We start from the raw sequence: 25,600 nt of genomic DNA, 5'->3' as shown, positions 1-25,600 counted from the left end.
GGATGTGCTCTGCGCTCGGCAGCGGTGCTGGGCAGGCGGAAGCAGCCGCCGGCCTGTCCGCCTCGGCCCGGCGGGACTCGGCCGGACTCGGCTCCGCTCAGCCCGGCTCGGGCGGGTTCGGCTCGGCTCGGCCCGGCCGGGCTCGGTCCGGCTCGGCTCGCTGGACTGGGCCCGACTCGGGCGGGCGTAACTCGGCCCGGCTCGGTTCGGGCTCCCGCGGCGGGGCTGAGGCGGGCGGGCGCCGCCATGGTGTGAGGGGCGGGGGCGAAGGGGCCGAGCCGGAGCCATGAACCTGCTCCCGGCCAACCCGCACGGTAACGGGCTGCTCTACGCCGGCTTTAACCAGGACCACGGTGAGGCTGCGGGCCCGGGGAGCCGGGTGGTGTCGCGGAGGGGCGGCGGTGCGGGGCCGGGGCCGGGCCGGGCTGGGCCCGGGGCTGCCGCGGCTGCCGCGCCGTCACTGCGGGGTCCCGCTCGGGGCCCGGGGCTGCCGCCGCCCTGGGGATGCCCGAGGGGCGGCGGCTGCGGGGCTGGAAGGAGCCGGGAGAGCCGCTGGCAGCGGAGGGTTTGGTGGCTCTCCCGTTGTTGCAGCGCTGTGCGGTCGTGTCTGTGCCCGGCGCTTGGGAGAGGTGAATGGGGGTGGGTGAGTGGAGCAGGAGCGGGCTCAGCCTTGCTGGGGCTTGGCTGCTCACCCTGTGTGGCTCCGGCAGGCTCTCACAGCCTGTGCTTCAGGGGCTTCCTTGGGAACTGCTCACTGTTCAGCCCTTTCTTCCTCAGTCTGACTACTCCACATTCAAAATGAGTGGTGTAACTGCTTTCTTCTTTCTTTTTACCTGGTTTGTGTTTTAAAAACTGTGGTTAACACTACTAATCACATTGGCAGGCAAGCACTGATACAACAACCCCGGTGCATCCTTGGCTTATCTTTTCCCTTTGTTAGAGGGGAAGGCCTTCAGAAACAGGGTGCATGTTCCTCATCCTGCTCTGGCAAGACAAAAATAGCACCAGTCTCATGAGTAAGTGTCGTTTTTGTGGAATAAGGAGTAGAAGTTCATCATTTTGTAACATCCTTTTGCCTTAACAAATAATATTCTTGCTTAAGACACTGGCAGCCTCTGTTGCTGTAGACTGCAGCTCCTGTACCTGTTGCTGACGCCATTGAAGTCGTGTGTAAACATGAATTATTCTGTTGATTTTACTCAAAGGTCTCTGATGACATCTTGGCAATAGCACATGAAGGAGGTAATGAGGTGAGAGCACCTTGGCAGCTCTCTTCCTCCTGTCCCACAGACATGAAAAGAATAGAATAGTTTGTTTCTCAGCAGCTCTGCATTTATTTTCATCTTGCCTCTCCAATAGAGATGGAAAAAGATTTTTGAGCATGAGCTTAATTTCAGATCTGCAGGGTCTGTAGTGGAGCAGTGATATTTGGTGCTTGGCCTGTAGAGCTGTGTAAGAAGTAAAGTTTCTCTTTTACTGCAAAATGCCTTTAGATCATAATTTTAGTATAAAATTTGTTTGTTATGAAGGCTCCCTTAATTCCATAGCAATTAATGCAAGATATCCCCCTTTTTCCAAATGATATCACATCCAAAGCACCTTAAGGAATTTGTCTTGGCAATCATGACAGTATTCATGTCCCATCCACCTCACCTGGCCAGACAATTGAGTGATGACAAAAAACATGAAGAGAAAACACAACTGGTTCTGTTTGGCAGCTCCTGGAGCTGCTGCTGTTGGGATGATGACGCTGCACTGCAGTAACTCAGTGACCTTTTATGAGTTTAGGGCTCCTGTAAAGTGCTGAAGGGCAGGTGGTGTTTGGCCACCTGAGGGAGAGCAGAGGGAGGGAAAGCTCTCTGCTTCCTCCTTGCTCTGCCAGGAATAGAGCGTGAGTCACTGGAGTGCTGGAGCTCACAAGTGTGGGTGTCTGCATGTACTGCCACAATAACCTGATTTCTTGGTAATTTAAGGCTGGCCGATCCCACAGGGATGGGAGAACAGGAGGAACCATCAGAGAAATTCTCTCTGGGGCTGAATCTCCCTGACTGGCAAGGGATGAAGCAGCTGTGGTTGTTCTGCCATGGGAATCCCTCACTCTGACTTGAGTGGTGCTGGTTTTATATCAGATGCCTTTGCTACTTTTAGGCTTTAAATTAAAAAGCAATGATGTAACACAAGGAAATGGAAGTTGTCAGTTGTTTGAAGTCAGAATATTCTGATTTTATCTTCCTTATTTTGAGACTGTGAGCTCCTGATTTCAGATCCTTTCCTAATGCTTTGAGAAGGACACTGAAGTGCTTTTTAGAAATAAAGAGACAAAACATCGTGCTAAATGGCCATACCTGTAAATTGCTGACAGATTTCTCTTTTGTCACTGTTGCAGCCTAAAGCTGCTTTGAAAACTGAGGTGTGGGTTTGTTTTGGTGTGGAAACCCTTGACTTAGGTATTTACTCTTCTCCAGTGGGCTGGGATGCTTTGTAGGACCCCACAGTGTTGGTAGGGTCCTGTGCTCTTGGTTTTACACAGCATTTCTGGTGGAAAACCACCATGGCACAAACTGCTGGACATTGTCACTTCCCCGTGCTCCACTACTGCCCCTGTGGGACCTCACACCCCAGAGCCTGCAGGTTTCTCTGTGCCAACGTGTCCCCTTGAGCCTGTGGCATCTTCTAGGCTGGTCACTCATTTAACCCTTCCTTTTTCTGCAGATTGGGAGGAGCAAAACTGACTCTGGTCTCACTGGCACTGGTGGCAAAAAGCACTTTTACTGTAGGAACAAGCACAACTAGGGGTCAAGGCAATTACTCTGTAATCATTACATTTTTAAAAAAAAAGTATCTGAGTTATCTTTTGTCAATGTCTTTTCAGCTCATCTGTCCCTTCTTGAAAAGAGAGGTGCAGTTCTTGTGGAAGGAATGAACCTAAGGAAGTGTCCCCTCCTCTGAGCCCCTTCAGCTCTCAAATGGAAGGGCTTACAAGCTGTTGCTATGAAATTTGTGATTCCAGTAGAACAGGAATCAGTCAGATGGGAATCACCAAGCTTCAAAGCTGTTCCTATAATTGAAGCAGGAACAGGAGTCTTCTGTAGGGTTTTCTTCTCTTGTTTGACTCAGGGGTTGCCGTGCCTGAGAGCTTCAAATCTCTGTGGGTAGTGATCGACCACATGGGGAATTTCACTGTTACTCACATCCCCACGTTCTGCTGTGCTGTCTTCAGTTAAAAATGTGGATATTCCCAAGGCATTAAAGCTGCCCACGTCTTACTCATGAGGTTGGTCCTGCAGAAAGCTGTAGTGGTGCTGCAGGAAGTGTAAAGTGTGTGCTTGATTGCATCAGGAATGCTGCATTTGGCTTCTTAGGAGCTTCTGGGATCACCACAACTCAAACCTTACAGGGAACAGCTTCAGCATCCCTTCCCTTTGACTTTCCTGGACATACAGGATGGGAGTAGAAAACTGTTGCTGGAAAAGAATTGCATGGATCAGCTGTGAGGAGCAGATCAGTTCTCTCCTGTACAGCAGTGCTTTGTGTACAGGGGAAGGTTTCCAGTACAGTTTGCTGTCCCAGGGCTGGAGATCACTGCAGCTCTTACAGCCAGAGCAAATCAATTCTGAGGGGGGAGGAGAGAAAGTCAGCAGGGTTCATATCAAAGCCCATTGCAATATGGTTGCTAATCCTGCTAAAATTATTACATTCACATTATCTGCTTTGTGTGTGTGTTTATCTATATAAACAAGAACTTTGTGCACTTAATTTATTACAGTAGCTTGGACAGGGTGAGGTTGTACCTGGGAGTTTTTTGGGTTAAGGGCATAGGTTTTTTGTGTTTTGTTTTCTTCCCCATACACCCTATGATTGTTGGAGTATCAGTTTGGGGAAGGGCTGTGTTTAGACAGAGCTCCTAAGCTTTTATTTGAGGGGTTCAAATCATTGCAGTACATAAGAATAGAACCAGAGTAACTGGAAGTTATGTTCCAGTACCTCAGAGATCTGGAACTGGATTTTTGGTACAGTACACACAAATTGTGAGCAGTGACAGCAGCTTCTTGGTGACTTGGCATTGCTGTGATTTCACAGTGGCATTGCTTTGTACCAGTGCCTGTGTTCACCTGTTAGCAGGGCAAGGAGCAGGACAAGAGACTGGCAGCTTAATGCATTCCAATAAAGAAGCACATGCATACTTGTATGTAAAAAAGTACAGTTCTTTTCCAGAGAGTTTTAATCTGGCTTCTGCTTGTGTCCTGGGTTAGACTTCAGCTATTGGCATATAATTATTGGCATGGTACAGCAGTCAGCTCTTGTTAGCACAGCTGGAAAAGCTGTTTGATGAGCACTGTGCTCTGGAAACATCCACAGCAGAGTTGCAATCATGAGGTGAATTTGGATCTATTAAGAAAGGAGGGAGCTCACTCATAAACATTAAGATGCTGTTTCCTGCACTCTAGTGCATGGCACAGGATCCAGGTGGGTTGGGAATTGGTTTCCTTTCCTTCAATTGTTTTCTTACCTGCCTATTACCAATACCAAGACATTTCCACCAGGCCAGCGTAGAGGACAACTTCTCTGGAAGATTTTCACTTGCCATCACTAACAGAGCCTGTGAGTGCTCTTCAGCTCAAGTGGAACCATGCAATTGTTGGGCAGTGCTTTCCTAACCCACTGGCTCTTGCTTCCTTTTTGAGTGTACCTGGCAATTACTATATATGTGTGTATATATATGTGCTTTTTACCACAGGATGCTTTGCATGTGGAATGGAAAATGGATTCCGAGTTTATAATGCAGATCCACTCAAAGAAAAAGAGAAACAAGGTAAAACACTCACTTATTACACCCTGCTGCTCTGTGTTGGAAGCTCAGCCTTCTCATTTTTTCCTGACTGATTCTTGCTCAGCTTTCACTTTTCCATCCCTGGAAGGCTTTGAATAAAGGCTCAGGAGAGGCAGCTCCTGCTGCTCCACAGGGACTCTCACTCGTGCCACTGCCTGGTCAGAAGTCTCCCTGCTGTTAATTTGCACAGTTGGCTGATGAGGAATTTGTCTCAGCTTCTGGCAGGACTGTGTTTGCTGTTGCTCATGTTTGCAGCCTGAGTAGGAGAGGCATTTCCTGGGTGTTTATGAGCAGGAGTGGCTCCCTGCAGCCATCAGTTGTTCTGGTCTTGTGTGCTGAGCCAGTGTGGCAGTGAGACTCCAGGCTTTTTCCTGGAGATCTCAGTGTAACATTTCTCATACTCAAGAGTATTGTCTGCAAGAGCACTGAGAGGTCAGACCTCTAATGCTCTAAATATTTATCTTCTATGTATGCTTTAAAAATTTGGGAGGATCTTAATGTGGTAAAGCTGCTCCTGTGTCTTAACAGGAGTCAGTAGATGAGCTGTGTTAACAGTGGAGCTTTTTATCAGAAAGCAAACAAAACTGAGTCAAAATATGGGAAACTGAAACTGAGCCATATCATTCTACCCTAAATATAGGAAATGAGCTGCTAAACAGGTTTCCCAGCACTTTCAGCCTGTGGTGAGAAGAGGGATTTAATAAGAGAAAAAAATGTATTTAAACTAGCAATTCCTACAAAATCAGGCACATTTTCACTTGCTACCACTGTAAGGATTTTAGTCACTATTCACATGGCCAAAGCTGACAAATTATTTTCTGTGCTTAACAGTAAATTCTTCCATAAGCAACATGCCTTGGGACTCTCATGTGTGACAGTGTGCTCAAAGAGTCAGGCTTAGACTGAAATCCTGTGGAGTTCCTTGTCAAAACTCTCTCTGCCAGTAGCTCTGGATGGAGATGCTTCCAGAACTCCTGTGGTGAGAAGTTCCTTATGAGTCAGATTGCCTTTCCCTGTGGATCCTGAGAGCTCTCACTGAACTGGCTGTGTAGGCACACAGAGATCCTGTTCATTGTTCCTGTGGGTTTTAACCTGCCCAGGACACTCCCAGCTGGAGCCTGGCCATTTGATTTTCTCTGTAACCCAGCATGAAACCAAATCTTGCTGCAGCCCCAGCTTGTGTCTTACATCCAGGAGTTCCAAGAAATTCCCAGCCAGGCAATGACTCAGTGCTCTAACACAGATTCAGAACACATTACACATTCCTGAATTGTTTCAGGTTATCCCTTGTAAATACTGCAGAGCTTTTTGTCACAGTGATAACACCTCTTCATAGCAGAGTGTGCTGTCCTGCTTTAGTGGAGTCAGGAGGAGGATCTGGTGCAGAAAGTTGTTCAAGTACAAGTGTTCAGGAAGGAAACACAGCACTCAGAAGTGCTGTTGAAGAAACCACAAGGGCTTGTATGAAATCCAGGGCTTTACTGCTCCAGTCTGAAGAACTTTCAAGGAATCCACATTCTCTGGTTTTTAAAGGCAGCTCTTCTTCTCAGGTGCCTGAGAGATGTGCTGGATAACACGAGCTTTTTTTGTAACTGGTAAAAATTAGATGGCAATTTAACCAGTTCTGACACTTTCAAATGAAATATTTGTCTTGCAGAATTTCTAGAAGGTGGTGTTGGCCATGTGGAGATGTTGTTTCGTTGCAACTATTTAGCACTAGTAGGTGGAGGAAAGAAGCCCAAGTACCCACCCAACAAAGGTGAGCTGGAGGGGTGCCCCCTGCAGAGGCCAGAGAGCTCCCAGAGGGGTGCACCCTGCAGAGGCCCCCTTGCCCTGTGTGGCACTGCTGAGAGCTCCCACAGCTGTGCTGAAGGTCAGGTGCAGGGGATGCTGCTGCAGGTGTAAGCCACCGTGGTGCAGTGAGTTGCAGCACTGCTGGTGCAGTGCTAACAGGCTGCTGCCTGCTCTCCAGGGCCTGCTGACCTGCTCACAGTGAGCTCTGCAAGGAGCAGGAAGCTCCCTGCCTGGCAAGCTTTGTAGGAAAATGCACTGCTCTTTTCAACTACTGCATTAGTTCTTTCATAACCCTCAGAGCAAACAAAAAAAAAAGCTGTTTTCCCTTAGAATGATATGTGGTTTTTGTCAGGAGTTGACCAGCTCCTGCCTGCACAAGTTAGAGTGTGAGTGAGGGGGTGCCTCAATGCCTTTGGTTAGCAGGATGCCTGTCTGCAGCTGCTTAAGCATTGGGTGAACCTCTTGATCAGACTGCAAGTTGTTATAAGGGAGCTGTGGATCTTTGAACATGCCTTGATGGCCTGATGCAATCTCTGCCCTGTTGCAGTCATGATCTGGGATGACCTGAAGAAGAAGACTGTCATTGAGATAGAGTTTTCCACAGAAGTCAAAGCAGTGAAGCTGCGAAGAGACAGGTGGGTACAGCAGAGGGTCCAGCTTGGCTCTGTGCTCCCTCTCACTTCCAGCTGCTTGCACAAAGAAAAGATCCTGCTGTAAAACCAGCAGGTGAAACTGGGGCTGGGCTATTAGGTGTAAACAGGCCACAGTTGAAGTATACTGCTCTGTGAAGCTTTGGTGAAAAACCTACAAGACTTCCTGATCCCCTAATGCAGGGAAATACTCTGCTGTGGCTCCTGCTGGTTTTCTAGGTATGGAGGGGAGTGAAGAAAATTCCAGCAGATCCCTGGAGCAAGAGCAGCTGTGAACAGCTGGAGTCTGTGTGTGCGTGGGTGGAGGGGCTGGATAAAAGTGCTTTGCAGGCTTATCATTGCGTGGCTGCTGCAGGGCTGGGAGCCTCTTGTGGGGGAGGGCAGGAGGAATGTGGCTGTTCAATCAGCTGGAAGTCTTTGCAGGTCTGAATGAATGTTTGTGTCCCTGTTTTATCCACCCCAGTCACGGGAACTTCTGCTCTGTTTCAGAATTGTGGTTGTCTTGGACTCGATGATTAAAGTTTTCACCTTCACACACAATCCCCACCAGCTGCACGTCTTTGAAACCTGCTACAACCCTAAAGGTTGGTTGTACATGTGGGCTGGGGAATGGGAGCAAGTTTGTGTTCCTGACGTGCCATTTATCTTCAGCTGCCTCAGCCAGTTCTTTAGAAGTCATTAAACACTTACTGCACTGCAGTTGTGTCCTTTGGAGATGCTTTTGTGTTTGTAGAATGGTTATTAGAATTTATAAATACTTGGCCCAGAAAAGCTGTTTCCTGTGCTTGTGTTAGAGATGTGATTTCTGAAGAGCTTTCTTCTGTAAAGAACCTGTATTTTTAGTGGAAGGTTAATTATAAACACAAATTCCAGTAAAGTGCATCATTTCTCTTTCTTAATAGAGCTGGAGGTGTTGAGCAAACTCTTCTCTCCTGGTAAAAAGAGCAAATGCTAACTGTTGAGCAAATAACAAGGAACAAACTGATCTTGTTCTTTCTAAACAGCAAGGCCTGGCTGTGGCTGTTGTTGATCCATTGTACAGGATTGGAATCCCCATCTCTGAGGGTTTTCCTGCCTGCCTGCAGCAAACATGGAATTGCTGCCAGGGAGTCCCAGCCTGGATGCAGCTCCAGCAGCCTGACTGACTGACAGGCAGGGCATGCAGGAGGAGGAGGTTTCTTCTTGCACTGAGGTTTCAGGAATTCACTTGGTGCCCACAGAACACCTGGGATTGGTGTGATTCACCTTAAATGGGCCACAAAACATTACAAAGAGAAAGGGGCCAGTGGTGTAAGGACCAAGTTCAAACACAAATTAATCATAGTTTCACTGATGGAGCAGAAGCTCAGATGTCATCCCTGATAAACTCTTACACTTTCTGAGCTGCTAAGGAGACATTTTAACTTCTCCTTAAAATAGCTGTGATGTAATGGACTGACTGGGCTGATCTGCAAAACCACCCAGATTCTGGATAGCCACAGCTGGATTACATTGAAATAAACTGATGAGAGCAAGTTTAAATAATGCTGCTCCTCTGCTTAACTGTGCTCTGCACCCATGGACAGGTGATGTTTTGGGAGTAGCAGTTAATGTCAGGGCTCTAGCCATTAAAATGAGATTCTGATTTACTCAGAATTGTATTTTAGAAACTTACATTTGAAAAGTTGATTAGGATATGGAAATGATCCAATTGTTTGTTTTTGTTTTGTCTTTCAGGTCTCTGTGTCCTTTGTCCCAATAGTAATAACTCTCTCCTTGCATTTCCTGGAACACACACTGGCCACGTGCAGATCGTGGATCTGGCTAACACAGAGAAGCCTCCTGTGGACATCCCAGCTCATGAAGGAGTCTTGAGCTGTATTGCTTTAAACCTGCAGGGAACAAGAATTGCAACAGCATCAGAAAAAGTAAGAATGATGTCCCCTGCCTCTGACTTACTGTGTGTTCTAGTGTAGTGAGATAAAATAGCAAGTCACATCCTTTGGAGGAGAGACAGAGAAATACCTGCTGGGAAAATCTGCCCCTGAACTGTGCACTCTCAGTCCTTCTTGTGTTCCCTGCTCCTCTGGGATGCCCAAGCAGCCAGCAGCCAAGGGCTGTGCCTGAGGTAGTATTTGTTTTAGCTGGCTGTAGCAGTGATTCTTCAGTGACATTTAAACACAACTTAGCCCCAGTAGTTCATGTCTTTGATGTGTTCTTCAAGAAGTACTGTTAATTTTTTTAAAAAAGCAGGTGGAGGGGAGAGCTTATTTGCATTCTTCACCTTTATTATTTTCTGCTTAAATTCACTCCAGACCCAGTGGCTAAAGAAATACTTGTAAATAGTTCAGTTGTAGTGGCAGGCTCTGTTCTGCCCTGGCTTAGCCCCTGTTACAGAGCAGGACAGGGTGGGCTGCCCCTCACACAGGAAGGGCCACGTGTTCCATGGGGATGGAGAGACAGGACTGCGACAGGAACGTGAAGTTCGGGTGCAGTGCAGGTTCCCTGTGCTGGGCTGGGGCAGAGAGGCAAACACCACAGAGCTGCCTTCTCCCTGGGAACACAGAGAGCTGCCAGGACATTTGTCTCCCCAGGGAATGTCAGGCAGATGGACCCATCTCCCTGAGCACAGCTCTTCCACTCAGCTGAAATCAGTTTCTTAAGGACAAGCCAAATTAATCCAAGGAGTCTCTATTTCACATAGTTTCTACTGCCCAGCCTGTCACTCAAAGAGTTTAAAAAAAGAAAATGTATCCCAAGTCTCTCTCAGGCTTAATGATTGCCTGTCTCCTAAACAGAGTTCTAAAAGCTGCCAACTCCATTGCTAAATTGAGCCATTATCTGCTGCATTTGTATTAAACATTCCTTGTTTTGCATAGAGAAGTTCAAGCAGCTTTTATTTTCCAACTGAATCAGGAGTCTGAGCCCAGTCAGCAAACATCTCAAGCCTGTCCCTGAAATCAAAACTAGGCTCTATTTACCAAGTCTTTCTCTGCTGGGTAGTTATTTCCTGGTGTGTGACTGGAGGGCTGCCTCTGCTAACCAGGTGTGTCACAGGAGCTGCAGGTGGTGATGCACAGCCTTCCTTCATCAGAGGAAAATAGCACTGATTTGTTGATCACTTTATTTGAGACAGCCTGGCTCATTCTGCAGCTCTGCTCTCAGGCTGGGTGGCTCCAGCTGAGGAACAGCTTCCAGGTGCAGAGTTCTGTCAGTTCTGTCACCTGACTGGGTGGTGCTCACATTTGGCTCAATGCAGATTGAGTGTGTGGTCACTGATTCTTCCGAGTTATCTCAGCTGAAGCAGTTTTAAGACAAGACCAGCCACAGCTTGATTAGACTTAGTGGGAAAGAATTGCTCAGCAGCAATGAAAAATGCACTGAGGGAGCAAGGCAGAAGGGACCCACAGGTCCTGGGCACCCTCTGCACCAGCCAGGGTCTGCAAAGGGCCAGGGCTGCAGCAGTGCCTTGGAACTGAACTAAGAGACTTCCTGAGTCACCAAGTGACAAGATTGTACCCTGAGGCATTATAACATTGTGGTGGTGTGTGGGGAAACTAGTGTTTGTTCTTCCCCAAAATAAAGAGAGGTTTGCAAATTTACCAAGAAGAAAACCCCAGCAGTGTGTGCAGGGGCATGCTGCTCAGATAAAATTTTAGGATGCATTCACAGATGTAAAGACAGTCTTGTGCCTTTCCTAATACAATGCTTGATTCCTTTCCAAGGGGACCCTCATAAGAATATTTGATACTTCATCAGGGCATTTAATCCAGGAGCTACGTCGAGGATCACAAGCAGCCAACATATACTGGTATGTTCAGCTGCTTCTGTTCCAGCTGTGGGTGTGGCTGTGCTCAGCCAGCACAGGATGGCTCTGCTGCCCTGGCTGCCTCTGCTCCTCCCTCTGGGCTCACTGCTGGGAGGGGAAAGCAGGAGCTGGGAGCCCTGTGAGGCCTGCACAGGCTCAGGAGCAGGGACAGAGCTGGGCTGTGCCAGCCCGACTCTGCCCAGCCCAGGTGGGAACTGGGGGATGCTGAAGTTCCCACTGACACCAGGGAGTGCCCTGGGGCACTGGAACACTGCTCAGGGGGACTGGGGTGAGCCTGGGGACAAGGGGAGCTTTATCAGGGAGCACCCAGGGCCCAGGTGTGGCTGTCCCAGGAGCAGGGAAAGCCTCTGCCCATTCCCCAGGAATCTCCCATTCCCCTGCTGAGCCCCACGTGGGGCAGCAGCTGCACCTTCTGCCCAGCCCTCAGAGCAGAGCTGGTGCATTTCCTTGCAGCAGTGTCACAGTGACCCACACAGGGTGTCCATGGCAGGGCTGCTGCTGCTGCCACTGCAGGGCCTGTTCTGGAGCTGCTCATCCCAAAGCAGCCCCTGCTCCTCCTGAGGCACTGTTACCACCCCCCCTGCCAGGCTGGCACAGCAGCACTGTCTGTGCCAGGGCTCTGGGTCTGTCCCAGCAGAAATCCTGCAGCTGTCTGTCTGTCTGTGTTCTCTGCAGTATTAACTTCAACCAGGATGCTTCCCTCATCTGCGTCTCCAGTGACCATGGCACAGTCCACATTTTTGCTGCAGAAGACCCCAAAAGAAATAAGCAGTCAAGGTAGGGATGGAGCCATTCTGGGGGTGGGGGGTCCTTGAGCTTTGAATTGCATTTAAAACACTGGCCCTGTCACTCAGGAGCAAAATCTCCACACTGCTGAAGGTGGAAAAATTTATCTGCTGAGCAGGCATGAAGCTGCAGATGCAGTAATCTCTGGTAATTGCCAAGTTCCTGCTGTCCCTTGCAGGGCTGTAGCATTTCAACAGAGGCTCAGTGTAGGTTTTAGTGGACCTTAGGATGAACATACATTGTGGAATCCTTCCTGTACTAAAAATCTAAAAACCTTCTGGCAGTTTTTGCAGTCACTTAAAGCCAGCAAGGTAGCTGTAGGGTCTCCCTCCCTGAGAGGGGAAATTACTCAGGTTATCTGATTCAGTAAAAAAATCAAGTGAAACCTTCACCTTGTTCAATCACTCCAGCAGCTCTGAATCCACCCTAGTCAACACCCTACCAACCTATTAATATCTTTTTTTGTTTTGTTTTCTCTTTCAGTTTGGCCTCTGCCACCTTTCTCCCCAAATACTTCAGTTCCAAATGGAGTTTTTCCAAATTCCAGGTTCCCTCAGGCTCTCCGTGCATTTGTGCCTTTGGAACAGAGCCAAATGCTGTCATAGGTGAGTGCTGGAGGCATCCCCAGGGTGTGCCTTTGATCTGTGCTGCCTTGGAGGGAGGGAATGCTCTGCTGAGAGAGGGCTGTGTCCCTGTCATGCAGCTCTGGCTGCTCCCACTGCCCACAGAGGCTGGCATGGGGCTGGCACAGCACGGGGCTGGCAGGGCTGGTGGCCCATGGATCCCTCCAGAACCTCTGTGAGTCTGAAGGGCAGCTGATGCTGGGGCAAAGCACAGCACCCCTGGCACAGCCCCCTGACCCTGCCTGTTTGTGTTGCAGCAATATGTGCAGATGGCAGCTACTACAAGTTCTTATTCAACCAAAAAGGGGAATGCTCAAGGGATGTGTACGCTCAGTTCCTAGAAATGACAGACGACAAGCTCTGACTGAGGGAGGGGAGAGCCCGGCTCAAAGCACTGCCTCGGCCACCCGGCCTTTGAGGGACAGATCTGAGTGTCCAGCACTGAGCCAGAGGTTCAGCACAGCTCATGGAGGAGCCTGGCTCAACATGATCACAAGCAGCTCTGAAGTAGTGGACTACATTTGTTTGTTCTCATTTCTGCAAGTATTCATCATGAAAATAAATCTCTTTGGGTTACTGTCACCAACTCAAGTTATCAAGATGTGGCTTTCAACAAGCTTGTGCCTATTGGGTTTCTCTTTAGTCTGAACTGTGACATGACTGTAGCTCCAACAGGAGTGCCTGCCACAGGGAGAGCTCTGCAGGGGCTGTCCACACCTTCAGCTGGCTTTAGGAAAAGGGATGTGAAACCAGAAGATTTTAGGCTTTGCTTTACTTCCACTGCATGGCTGGGAGCGGGGAACACTGGGTCATGCTTGCTCCTCCCTCCCCTGGCACAGCTGAGGGAACAGAGGTGACAAGTATGGAGCAAGGGACACCTGCAGGTCAAGCCCTGCTTGTCCTCTGACCAAGGGCTGGGGGGTGGTGGTCCTGTGGCCCTGCCAGTGCTGCTTCAGGTGAGGGATCAGCAGTGCTTGTCCAAGGTGCCCAACTCTGTGAAGCAGCTGGAGGCACCTTTGGGCAAGGGCTGCCCCAGCTCCCCTCTCCTGTGTGAGCACAGCGAGCAGCCAGGGCTGCTGTGGGTGTAGAGCTGATTCCTTCCATGATCCAACAGTCAGTACTGCTGTGACAGCTGCCAAACTGCTGCAGCTGGGAGGCTGGAGAGGCCATGGCCAGCTCAAGGACTGAACAAGGTGGCAGGAAGTTCCATGTCTGCAATGGCTTTAAACTTGCAAACTTGTCTTTTTTTTTTTTCCCTTTGAGCTGTCGCATACTATTGCTGCTGGCCCAGGGACAGGTAGGTTAGACTGAAGCCAGACTTGTACACTCTTCCCCAAAAGTTGTTACCCTGTTTCCTGCTGACCTAAGGCACAAGCTCCTAACCCAGAACCTGAGATAGCCCCAAGTTTGGCATCTGTGGCACTAAACCCTGGGGCAGGGAGCTCTTGCTCTCTCAAAGCTAATTTCACAGATGCTTCAGCCCTGACACTCTGTGACTTCAGTTGCAAACTCTAACTTTGACAAGTCCCTTTTAGTGTCATGTAACCTACTAAGGACTAACTTACCATGTTGATGTCAAGGTTGCATGTTGCTTTTATGCGTATTTAACCACAGGAATTGTTTTGCACACTTATTTGTAATATGTTATTTCTTTTAAATAAAAGTGACTAACTTTGCTGTATTCACTGATGGTCACAGCCATGGTTTCCATTGCTCCAGGCTGGGGGATAAACATGTGAGTCAGTAGTGGTGGCTGGTGAAGGACAGGAGCTCAGTCTGCTGCATGAGGAGGGGACAGGAGCACGTGAGCCACTGCCTGGCCATGCACCTTGCTTGTCTGTCCCAGAACAAGCCCAACTTCCCAGTGCAAACCAGTTCTTGTTCAGCACTTACCTCACCCAGCACAAGGAGCTGGAGCTGTCCTCTCCTGGAGAAGGATGTGATGGAAGTGCTGCAGATGGAAATCCTCTCCTGTGCCAGTGGAGCTGCTCCTGATCCCAGCACCAGCAAACTCCTGAACTCCCCCAGCCAGCCCTGCCCCTGCTCCCACAGCTCTGCTGGGCCTCAGCTGACCCCCTGTCATCCTACAGCTGACAAGAGATGATGAACACATTTCTGGGGAACATTTAAACTCTTCTAAACGTGTCAAATTTCCCCTAAACCTCTGCTCTAACGTGGCAGCAGGAATGAAAACAACACGTGTGCAGGCAGCCAGCAGTGCTGCAGTAACCCTGAGTGCCCTGACACACCTCAGCTGTCCTGGGCTACCTGCAAGGGGATGTGATGAGGTGCAGCTGTTCCACAGGGATCAAATCCAGCACAGCATTGAGACTTCCAGGCTGCTGCTGCCTCCAGGCTGCTCTGCCAGTGCTTCAGTGCTTGGCTCCTGTGGATGGATGGACCCAGAGTCTGCACAGCTCTACAGTAAATGGACAGTGCTCAGTCAGTGACCTGCTGGGAAAAGGAATGGGGGCACTGATGGACTGGTGGTGCCACAGGATCAGCCCCAGGCACCAGGAGGGCAGAGAGCTGCCACAGGCAGAGCAAACCACGACTGGAACACAAAGTATTGCAGCAGCATCTGCTCCTGAAGCACAGGGATGCACAGGGATCAGCAGCTCCTTTTGTATGGAAAAGTAACTCAAAGCCTTCTCTCCCCATTTTGCCATCTCTCTCCACAGTACCTGTGTCACAGTTCAGAATCCTGACAGGAAAACTAATGAGTCAGTGCACTAAATTCTGCAGCAATTCCAGGTATCTGCCAGCAGGAACTGTGGAACACGAGGATTGCTTTCAGAACCTTTAGGTAGTCACAAAAAGGAGAAAATACAGAATTAATCAGTGCAGTTGGAGATGTGAGACACGACCAGTTCTTACAGACACAGCAGCCACAAAATGCCACCAGGCTGGGGCTGGGTCACACTGCTCTGCCTGCCCTGGGGCACAGTAACAATTACAGCACTTCACTGCTCCATGGTCAGCTGTGCTCTTCTTCTTCCCCAAGGACTGTGTTTATTCTCACCATTCAGACCCTGCTTTCTGTTCGAGGAACAGGCTCTGCCCATTTGGCTCCAAACACCAAACCAGCAGTTCCACATCCATCCAAGGCTTGGGGAGTTGGGTTTTTTCCCCAGCTCTTGAAAGCATTGCTATGAAAACCTGACCCAGCTTCCAGCAAAGTTTTCCTGGTCCTTGAAAGCATTTCCCAACTTCTGAGAAACAGAGACTGTAACCAGTGCAGGCAAAGGGGATCAAACACCAAACCCACATTCACCACAGAGATTCCAGAAAGCGACATCTCCTAAAACTGACTTACAGCAATAATGATCCATGCAAGGCAGACACGTTGCTGTGCCCTCCTGTGCCCCAAGCACTGGCAGGGTCCAGCCCAGGCCCCTCCCTGCCCGTGCCTTGGCTGGAAGGGGCACCTTGGCCTGGGGGGCTGGCACAGAAGCTGCATTAACCCCAAATATACACTGATATTCCAAACACACTTGTTGAGTAATTTCAACTTAGTTAATTTGCTGAATAAAATTTAATTTTATTTAAAAAAATCTTATACACTATTACTCACCTAGCCCTAGTTGTGAACAGATTCTCACTTCTGAAAATAAACCACATTCTAGTCAATTCATTCAACACCAAATTAAATTACTAGTACTGGATTTTTTTTTCTTAAAAAAAGTATGTTAAAACTTTACTTTTTTTTATTTTTAAAACCTCTAAAGAAAACGCTGCAATTGTACAGAAATGCTTCTTTTCAGGTTATGCCTTTTTTTTAAATGCCTGTTATAAATCCAGCTTGTGTAGAGTTTTTTTTTTCATAGTTTTTTAATGTATTATCTGCAGAGACATTGTAACAGTTCCATTGTGTGGATGAACACAAAACTTGTACACATTTCTCATATTTGGTCTTTAGGTAAATAGTTTCCAAAAGCTGCCTAAAATAACCACTCCAAACTGTTCAGTCCATCATGAAAATACAGTTTTTCCTTTCGGAGCAGGAAAGGAAATATAAATAATGCATCTTTATTACAGAACAGGAAAAAACCAGATTCCGACGGAGCCGCCTCGGGCTCCCGCTCACCTGGCTGCAGGAGGAACTAAGACGTTGTGTGAGCTGAAGACTGAACAGCAGCCTTGTTTCAATTGAATTTTGAAATGTAAAGTGGAATCTATTACCACATTAAAGTGAGAAATTACCGATACATTTTAAAATGTTCAACTGCAGAACACACACTTAAAAAAAAAAAAAAAAATTATTACCATAATCTGGTAGCCACTGTTAGAAAACCACAACAGCTACTGGTCATGGAGACCCCGAGGTCAGTGTCTGACATCAAAGTGTTACAGAGAAACGGGGCAGATTAATTTCTACTGAAGGGTGCTTAAGCTTAAAAATATCGAATATACCTCTGACAAGATAATTTTACTCTTTTTAAAAGGACTCGTGATAAAGAATTTTATCTTTCTAAATGAAGAACAGTCTGTTATCTTAAACATACACAATATTAAGCGAGACTCTTGTTTTACTTTAGACTGGAAAAATATGCCAGGGACAGTCAAAGTCAACACAAAGTAACAAACAGCAAAAGGTAGCAGAGAGAGAAACAGGTAAGTGCAGCTCTGGTCAAATCCATAGCAGTTCTTTACGTCAGTTAACGGCTCATTTACATCAGAGTTTCTAATCAGTTACATGCAAGCCCAAAGAAGCGTTTGATCACTACACATGGTAATAAAATTTGATTAAATTTATCAGGCAACTGCTAAAATATGAAAATTTGCAGATGTAATAAAGTAGCTTTATCTGAACTTGAACAGGACAGACAAAAGTAAATCATTCCGTTGGTTAAAAAAACCCTACATTCAGTTTTTTACCAAACAAAATTTCACATGAAAAGTAGTTGTGTGATTCCAAAGTTTCCGGAGTAGAAATGGAGTGATTTGAAATGTCAAAGACCCCATCGTTTTGCAAAGAAATGAAAATACACCTCAAAAATTTCTAATTCCACATGTGAACAACAAAATACTGCATATCTATCAACAACTGCATGGGTGGGTGGTTCGGAAAGGCTTTAGCTGCCACGGTGTCGGAATGGCTCCTGCCTCTGTTCCCTTTAGGAATTTACAATCGTTTGAAACCAGTCACACTAAGCGCTATCATGCTGCCGTTACACTGAGATCCTCAGTCCTGGGAAAAATCTGACAGATCCTGTTCAAGCTGCAGCCCTCCCAGCACACACAGTCCGTGGGCAGGAGGGGCGGGGGCACAGCCTCTACAACAACATGGTTCTGCAGTTTGACTTGAAATTACCAAGTTTTAAGGCCACCTGTGTTGGGTTTTGTTTCAGTGCTGAAAGTTGAAGTCTGATTCACAGGGCCCCTTTCCCCACTGCGTGAGAACATGTTCCAACATTTTAGGTGTTAGATTTAAGTGTCTCCTTTTGGCACCACGGAGTTTGTTTTTGTTGGTTTTTTTGTGGTTTTTTTTTCTTTTTTCTTTGTGTGTTTTTTTTTTTTTTTTAAAAAAAAGGAAAACTCCCCTAAAGTTTCTAGTTCTGGCTGCCTTTGTCACTCACTGCCACGGGTGGGGTGTCCACGTTCACAGCTATGACTATGCTCTCTCCATCCTCTGTTTTGATCCGTTTCAGTTCCTGCTGTTCTGCCTGGTCTCCGTTCTGGCGCTTGGTGGGGAGCGAGGCCGATGCGGACGCGTGGGTCGCCAGCATGTGCAAAGGACTTGCAGCAGCTGCAAACACCAGAACACAAAGTCAGCGCCCTGATCCTTGTCAAATCACACACACAACACTCACTTAGCAAATTTTATTGTACAATAAGAAACTGAGTTTCTTATGGACCCCAGAGCTGACTCACAGGGACCAAGCAATGCTGCCAGGCTGCTCTGCTGAGAGCAGGATCTGACAGCACCTGGAAACTTTAGAAAGAAACTTTACTACACATGGAAAATGGAACAGGATTTGCTCTGCATTTCTTTGTTCTCATATGGCACAAACATTCTTTCACCAATCACACAAATGTGTGTGTGAACACAGCTGTGTGTGTCACACAGACAAACACAAATCTGTGTTTCTATAGGCCCTCACTGTTTCTATAGGCCCTCACTTGTATAAAGCTCTCACTTTAGATACTTTGCCTGAGAATTTCCTGGTTTCTTGCTGCTTTAGGAGTTACTGTAACAAGAGCCCAGGACCTGGAGCACATCTCACTGCACACCCATCACACACAGACAGCAGTGGGAAGCTACAACTTTACTCTGTGTGCAGCCACATTCCCTGCATACCCTGCACCCTGCCTAAAATAACCACTCCAGACTGTTCAGTTCATCATGAAAATACAGTTTTTTCTTTTTCTGCTGTGTCAGGAAATGTGTGGGAATCAGCAGAGTTTTCAGAATCCAGGAAAAAGAGAAAAAGAATTATTCCTTACTTTTAAAAATAGCTTTTCAGTGTATTTCACATGGCTCTCAGCTCTATTCACACATCCCCTCTGACACACAAAGTGCACCTCAAGCCTGACTGTGATGCTTTTGCTGCTCTTAAGCTGGAAGTGAAGTGGCAGCAGCCAGAACACTGACCTATAAATGTCAGTGATGGCAAAGGAGGAAAAAGGAAATGAAGGAGATAATTCACTCCATTACAAAGACTTGTGAGCAGAAATGCAGGTAATGAATTGAGGTAAGACAGCCCTAGAAGTATTTCTGTAAACATGTGACAAATATCAGTATCAGATAATGCACAAAGCAGAACTGTCAGAACAGCTGTGAGGATCTGCCCGTGCTGGGAGCAAGAGGGAGTGTGGGGAATGGTGACAAAGCACTGCTGCCCACCCAGCCTGCCAAGGCCCACAGGGGAATGATGGATTCACACATGAACCACCTCAAGACCTTCCACAATTTTGGTCTCTTCAGTACAGGTTCAATAAAATCATAAGAAAAGGTAACAGTTCAAAGAGCCAACCCACAAGGAAGGTCTGGTTTTCCTGTTGGTGGCTTCCAACAAACCACCTGGAAGGAGGCACCATTTGAACAGCTCTGATTTACAGGAGCTTCTTTTAAAACTTGTTTTTATCCTGGTTTAACAAGGAGAGAGGAAGAGGTGTCACCACGAGGAGAGGAGAGGAGAGGAGAGGAGAGGAGAGGAGAGGAGAGGAGAGGAGAGGAGAGGAGAGGAGAGGAGAGGAGAGGAGAGGAGAGGAGAGGAGAGGAGAGGAGAGGAGAGGAGAGGAGAGGAGAGGAGAGGAGAGGAGAGGAGAGGAGAGGAGAGGAGAGCAGAGCAGAGCAGAGCAGAGCAGAGCAGAGCAGAGCAGAGCAGAGCAGAGCAGAGCAGAGCAGGAGGGGCCGTACCGGCGCTGCCCTGCCCCACGGCGGCGCTCAGGGGCACGATGTGCGTTCCGTTCTGGGTGACAGCTTTGATGGGCAGCTGGTGCTGGCCCAGCGGCGCCTGTTGCACTATGGTAACTGTCTGTAAGGGGGCGGGCTGCGAGGTCTGGATGATGCGACCAGCAGCTCCTATTGCAGCATGGCTAATAGCAGGGAGAGGCTCCACTTTCACTGCAAACAGGAGAGAAAATTTGGTTTAAATTAATAAAGTGCTCATGAGCCATTTGGTTTCACTCAATCAGCCCTCAGTGGGAGTGTGTTGTTTTATTACATGCTCCAGCAGATCTGAGAAATTACAATTTGAAATCTTCAGTTTTATCAAACACTTCAAGCATTGCCCTGTAAGTATTGATGCCCCATCCCTGAAGAAGCCTGGAGCAACCCAGGAGAGTGGAAAGCATCTCTGCCCACACAAGATGGACTTTAAGGTCCTTCCAAACCAAACTCTTCTATGGTTCTACAATTCTAAATTTCAAACACTGATCCCTCTGCATCAAGAGGTGCCAAAACAACCCCACAGGTTCTTTCTTACCTTTGACTTCCTTGTGGTCTCCATTCTCTTGAGGTTCTACCTTGGGCTGGGTGACCATAGCAGCTTGTGTGACCACGGCCTGTCCTGCGACAGTGTAAGTGTTTGCTGGTGCCAGCCCAGTCACGTTGGTGACTGACACAGCTGGGATCTGGTGCACAACGTGAACTGTCTGAACTACAGGCTGCTGGGAGGTTGAAGTTGTCACAGGAGTTGCAACAGTGTAGGTGACGGGTTTGATAGCTTGTGGTAGCTGCCGTTGTACAGTAATTAAAACTGGCTGGCTAGAGAGAGGTGATCCTACCAACAAAGAGGTCAAAATTAGATTGTTAATGTTCATTATTTCTTCTAAGCCAGTTGTTCTTTTAAACTTCACATTAAAACATTAAAACCTCAGAGAAATAACAAGCTCCTCCACTAATGAGCCAGAAGGCAACAGTGGACAGTGAAGGTTAGGACAAATGGTTACTCCCAGCTCCAGTCTCAAGGTAAGGGCTGTGCAACACCCACACCCCCTTTGGGCACCCCAGCTCTGCCCCCAAACAAAGCTGTGCCTGGCACTCATTTAATCAAAGCCCTTTGATCTGTATGGGGATGTGTGTGCTGCAGGTGCTGCGTGCAGCATGGCTGACTGGGAATGCTGAGGATGCACAGGAACATCTCTGCCCTCTCCAGTGCCACATCCCCACCAAGAAACTGGATGGCAAATGTGCAGCAAAGAAGGTAATTAAACAAACACATCCTTATCCCATCATGCTTTATGCTCTTTTAGTTTTAAACAGGAAATTTCTTATCTCTCTTTATCCTTTCAATTCTTTTATCCCCCCCACTGTGGGATGACCACAGAGGTGTGCAAGGGCCTTTCCTTATTTCTCTAACACACACAACCTTACCTTCTGGGGTTTTTTCAAGAAAACTGTTACAAGACAGCACAGCCCTACACAGGACAGAGGCACAGCCTCTCCTCAGCAACACTGACCCAAGGTTCTGGAGTAACAACAGCCCCATGTGTCCAAACAGACCCTCCCTGGCTGTTCCTGAGCTTCTCACAGATCTGCTCTGAAGAGCATACTCATTTTTATATATAAAATTATATATATATAATACTTTATATATTTTTATACATAAAATTTTATATTTATATATATTTTTCATTTATATTATATTGTATTATATTATATTGTATTGTATTATATAGTATTATTAAGTATATAGGATATTATATTGTTATTGTATTATATATATTATATGTATTATATATATTATTATTTATTATATTATTGTATTATTAAGTATATATTATATTGCATTATAGTATATATTATATTGTATTGTATTATAGTATATATTACATTGTATTTTATTATAGTATATATTATATTGTATTGTATTATAGTATACATTACATTGTATTTTATTATAGTATATATTGTATTGTATTGTATTATAGTATACATTACATTGTATTTTATTATAGTATATATTGTATTGTATTGTATTAGAGTATACATTACATTATATTGCATTATAGTGTATATTGTATTATATTGTATTAGAGTATATATTACATTATATTGCATTATAGTATATATTACATTACATTGTATTGTATTGTATACATATACATATATATGTGCATATATATACTACATATATATTGTAGTATATATTACATTGTATTGTATTATAGTATATACATATATATGTATATAGTATATACATACATATATACTACATATATATATTGTAGTATATATTACATTGTATTGTATTATAGTATATATCGTATTATTTCATTCTATTCTATTCTATTCTATTCTATTCTATTCTATTCTATTCTATTCTATTCTATTCTATTCTATCCTCTCCTCTCCTCTCCTCTCCTCTCCTCTCCTCTCCTCTCCTCTCCTCTCCTCTCCTCATTTTCGGGTCCATGTTGAGCCCTGGCAGTGTTTGGTGCACCCCGTGCCCCAGCCCAGCGCTCTCACCTGGGGCGCTCTGTGCGAACCGCGCCTCCTGGATGACGGCGAGTTTTGGCTGGATGGCGCTGGGCTCAGGCTCCATGGGGACAGGAGATCCTTCCCTGGACAGGCTCTCGGGGGTCTGCACGCCACTGGAGTGTGCAGACAACACTCCAGAGTGATTAGGAGAAGCTGGGGCACTTCTGTAGTTAGAAATGAAAGCAGCAGCTGATGTGTTTTAACTTCTGAACTGGGCAGCCCATGGCCTTCCTCTAAGGAGAGTGTGACACACTGCCCTGTGCAGCAGGGGAGGGCACAGCTACAGCCCAGAGCTCTGCATCTTTTAAAAAGCTTCTGTTAAACAGGGACAGAATTTAAAAGCAAACTCCAGGTACAGTTAAAGGAGAAGAAGTGGCTGGATGCCTTCTTAGGGAGACTCTAAATCTGTGAAACATGAACATTTCTTCTGGTGGAGAAGAACAAGGAGCAAATCTGAGGCTACAGGGCAAGCAGAAAAAGATCTGCACCAGCAGAAAGGCCATAACTTTACAGAGGGAACAATTTAAACCCAGGTGTTTCCCCAGCACAAATTCTGCTCCAACATTAGCAAACTGAATACACAATTGTCATCTCTAAGGTCAATAAATAGCTGGTATCTGAGAATTTTCTTTGTAAACAGTTTTAAAATCCAGTAGATGGCAGTTAGAAATTATAATTATAATTCTGCAAAACCCATCAAATGTACAGCAAGGCTTGCAAACATGAACAATCTGATAGTTAGTTATGCAAACCAGGTTCTTTAACACTAAAACCAAGCAAGAAACACCAGCCTGGTGTACGGGGCAGCCTCCTAATGAAACACACAGAATTCAAACACTGAGTCTGGATGAAATTAAATTACTAAACTTGTGACTGTATCCAAAGCTATCAAGTCTGTAGCAGCCTGAAGATTAAACAACAGCCATAGTCTTTTTGTTCATCTGGTTTTCCTTACCTAGAAGAGAGTGGTCCCAGAGGGGTTCTAAAGCAAGGTACTCCCCTAGGCCGCCTTTTCCTAAAAGCCTGCTCTATTAATTTGCTTTCAGAGGCAGGGTCTATCCTCCAGAATGAGCCTTTGCCTGGTTCTTCCTGGGAACGTGGTACTTTGATGAAATAACGATTCAGAGAGAGATTGTGACGTATTGAATTCTATGGAACATAAAAAAATATGTAGAATTCATATAACTTTTCCAAGTCAGAATGTGGCCTACTGCAGCAGTTTGTACTATAGGAGACTGGGGGTTCAGCTCTTTAATTCCTTCATTTAACAGCACTCAGAGCACTACCATGCAGTGCCATAAACCTGAAAGGACTCTTGCATTTTGTAAACTCTTTCCCAACAATTAAAAACCCAGTATTCTAATTGGAAATAACAGGAATCCCATTTATTTCATTCTCTCATGAGAAACACGGTGATTGAAAGCAAGGTTTAGAACACTACAGATACTTGTGCAGAAGGCAGTGTTAAAAACAAAACTAAAAATGATCAGTGCTTGTACTCCACCCTTCCCCAGGTGTCCCAGCTCCTTCCAGGAGGGCCAGCAGAACACAGCATAAACTGATTCTGATCCTATGTGGTAATTCTGTTACTGTTCCACAATTCAGAAAGAAAAGCTAAATTGCACAAGCTCCAAAGGCAGCTGGAGTGTTGTGAATTCACCCACAGTCCAGTTTGTCTCAATGACAAAGCCAAGAATTTACTGTGTCAATTAAAACACCCAAGTGGCAGCAGGTCCTGAACCAGCTCTTCCAGATTTTTGTCACCACAGCCCCTTTCACATTCCCACATCCTCAATTTGCTGCAACATCCCCCCACTCCTCCAGCAGAGCAATGCACAGAACTGCTGACACCCTCAAGCTGCCCTATCTCTGCTTGGCTTTGCACACAGAATTCCTTTTTATTTTATTTTTTAACACAGATAAACCCCAAAATCTCTCTGAGTATTATCACTGAACAGCAAGAGACTGATGCTAAGGATTCACCCTGAAACACTTGTGAGGGAACAGAGGTAAATGGGAAAAAAGCTTTATGTTAACAAAAGCTCTCAAAAATTTGCAAAGCCAGTGTAAAACTTGCTCAAATATCTGAGTTCACAACCCTGATGGTAAGTTTGGAAAACTTAAGCAGTGATGATAACCACATATGATTTCTTGAATGCAAACTGATGAAACCAGAGATGGTTTTTTCCCTGCCAAAAATGGAAACATAACTAGAAAGATGCCAAGAACATATTTATAAATTGTATTTATTTCTCCATATGCTAGAATAAAGGAGTGGATCCAAAAATACCTGCTAAAATAAGTTCAGAGAGAGGAGCTTTCAAATGCCCATTAAAATGAGAGCATTGTATGCTAAAGGATATAAATACCTGTTTGTTGAGGCGTGGGACTGGGACACTGGAGATGTATTTTGCTCTATGCTTTGAATGATATGTGCTTATATAGCCTCAATTATGATTTAAAACATCTTGCCAAAGTCACCTATAGCCTCAAATATGGTTTAAAACATCTTTCCTTAATTACCTATAGCCTCAAATCTGATTGAAAACATCTTTCCTAAGTCACCTGAGCTGCAATCCAACTCCTAATGTGCAGAACCTGGCAGAGCAGTGACTGAACAGCATCTGATTTTCAGCTTTTCCAATTTTCTCTGCATAGCTGCTGATTAATGGCTCCAGCACACACTGTCTGCTGTGCCTGTCACCTTGGCTTTAGGAAGCATCACAGAATCCACCCCCTGCTCTGTGGCAGAGCTCTGTGTGTCTGTGTTGGGTTCATGATGCTCACAAAGCAACATCTCCTACACAGACACTCAAGGTACTGTGAAATAGGAAGCAAAACACAAATCAACATTTTATAAACAGACTCTTGTTGCTAAAACAACCTGACTGCAGCCAGGATACTGCAGTTATGTGGGAAAGGGAAACAAAAGAGACTTCCCAGCCACAGCAGCCAAGTCCTTGTCTAACCAAACCCTCAGCCAGGAGCAGCTCCATTCCCCTCTAACCTTGGGAGAGCGACCCAGCTTTCATCTAGGCTGTATGACACATAAGTATGTGATTAATATTTAAAAATCTCTTCCTCTGCAGGGAAGGATTGTATTCTTCAGTCTTGCACTTGTGCAGCCAACACTTCCTCACTTTTCCTGTCACCCAATCTCCCTAAATTTGACCTCCCTGA

The 25,600-nt window shown here is 46.2% G+C and overlaps 2 protein-coding genes across 3 annotated transcripts in view; one reads left to right on the top strand and one right to left on the bottom strand.

The window, feature by feature from the left end:
* The first annotated feature begins 29 nt into the window (after window positions 1-29).
* On the top strand, window positions 30-17,678 carry WDR45B (WD repeat domain 45B). 2 transcript variants are annotated; one of them, XM_074555041.1, is made up of 11 exons: window positions 30-353; window positions 884-1,016; window positions 4,739-4,813; window positions 6,489-6,590; window positions 7,173-7,260; window positions 7,765-7,859; window positions 8,992-9,182; window positions 10,980-11,065; window positions 11,759-11,860; window positions 12,353-12,474; window positions 12,750-17,678. In XM_074555041.1, exons 2-11 carry the CDS (start codon window positions 968-970, stop codon window positions 12,854-12,856), a joined length of 1,017 nt encoding a protein of 338 aa, XP_074411142.1. In that variant the 5' UTR covers window positions 30-353; window positions 884-967; the 3' UTR covers window positions 12,857-17,678. The 2 variants fall into 2 exon arrangements, with proteins under 2 accessions (XP_074411142.1, XP_074411141.1); XM_074555040.1 differs by lacking the exon at window positions 884-1,016 and having other exon boundaries at window positions 31-353.
* The window catches only part of FOXK2 (forkhead box K2), a 45,595-nt gene continuing 36,003 nt past the window's right edge, over window positions 16,009-25,600 (bottom strand). Inside the window, exons 5-9 of the mRNA XM_074555039.1 lie at window positions 23,376-23,569; window positions 22,409-22,584; window positions 20,424-20,720; window positions 19,856-20,062; window positions 16,009-18,241 (exon numbers count right to left, since the gene is read on the bottom strand). Of these exons, the coding sequence (XP_074411140.1) occupies window positions 18,045-18,241; window positions 19,856-20,062; window positions 20,424-20,720; window positions 22,409-22,584; window positions 23,376-23,569 (1,071 nt within the window). The 3' untranslated portion in view covers window positions 16,009-18,044. The remainder of the gene's footprint in view (window positions 18,242-19,855; window positions 20,063-20,423; window positions 20,721-22,408; window positions 22,585-23,375; window positions 23,570-25,600) is intronic.

The sequence above is a fragment of the Zonotrichia albicollis genome, chromosome 19 (genome assembly GCF_047830755.1).
Source record: "Zonotrichia albicollis isolate bZonAlb1 chromosome 19, bZonAlb1.hap1, whole genome shotgun sequence".
In the NCBI taxonomy this organism is placed as follows: domain Eukaryota; kingdom Metazoa; phylum Chordata; class Aves; order Passeriformes; family Passerellidae; genus Zonotrichia; species Zonotrichia albicollis.
The sequence above is the reverse complement of the archived record's forward strand: the minus strand, read 5'-3'. Positions and strand labels throughout refer to the sequence as shown.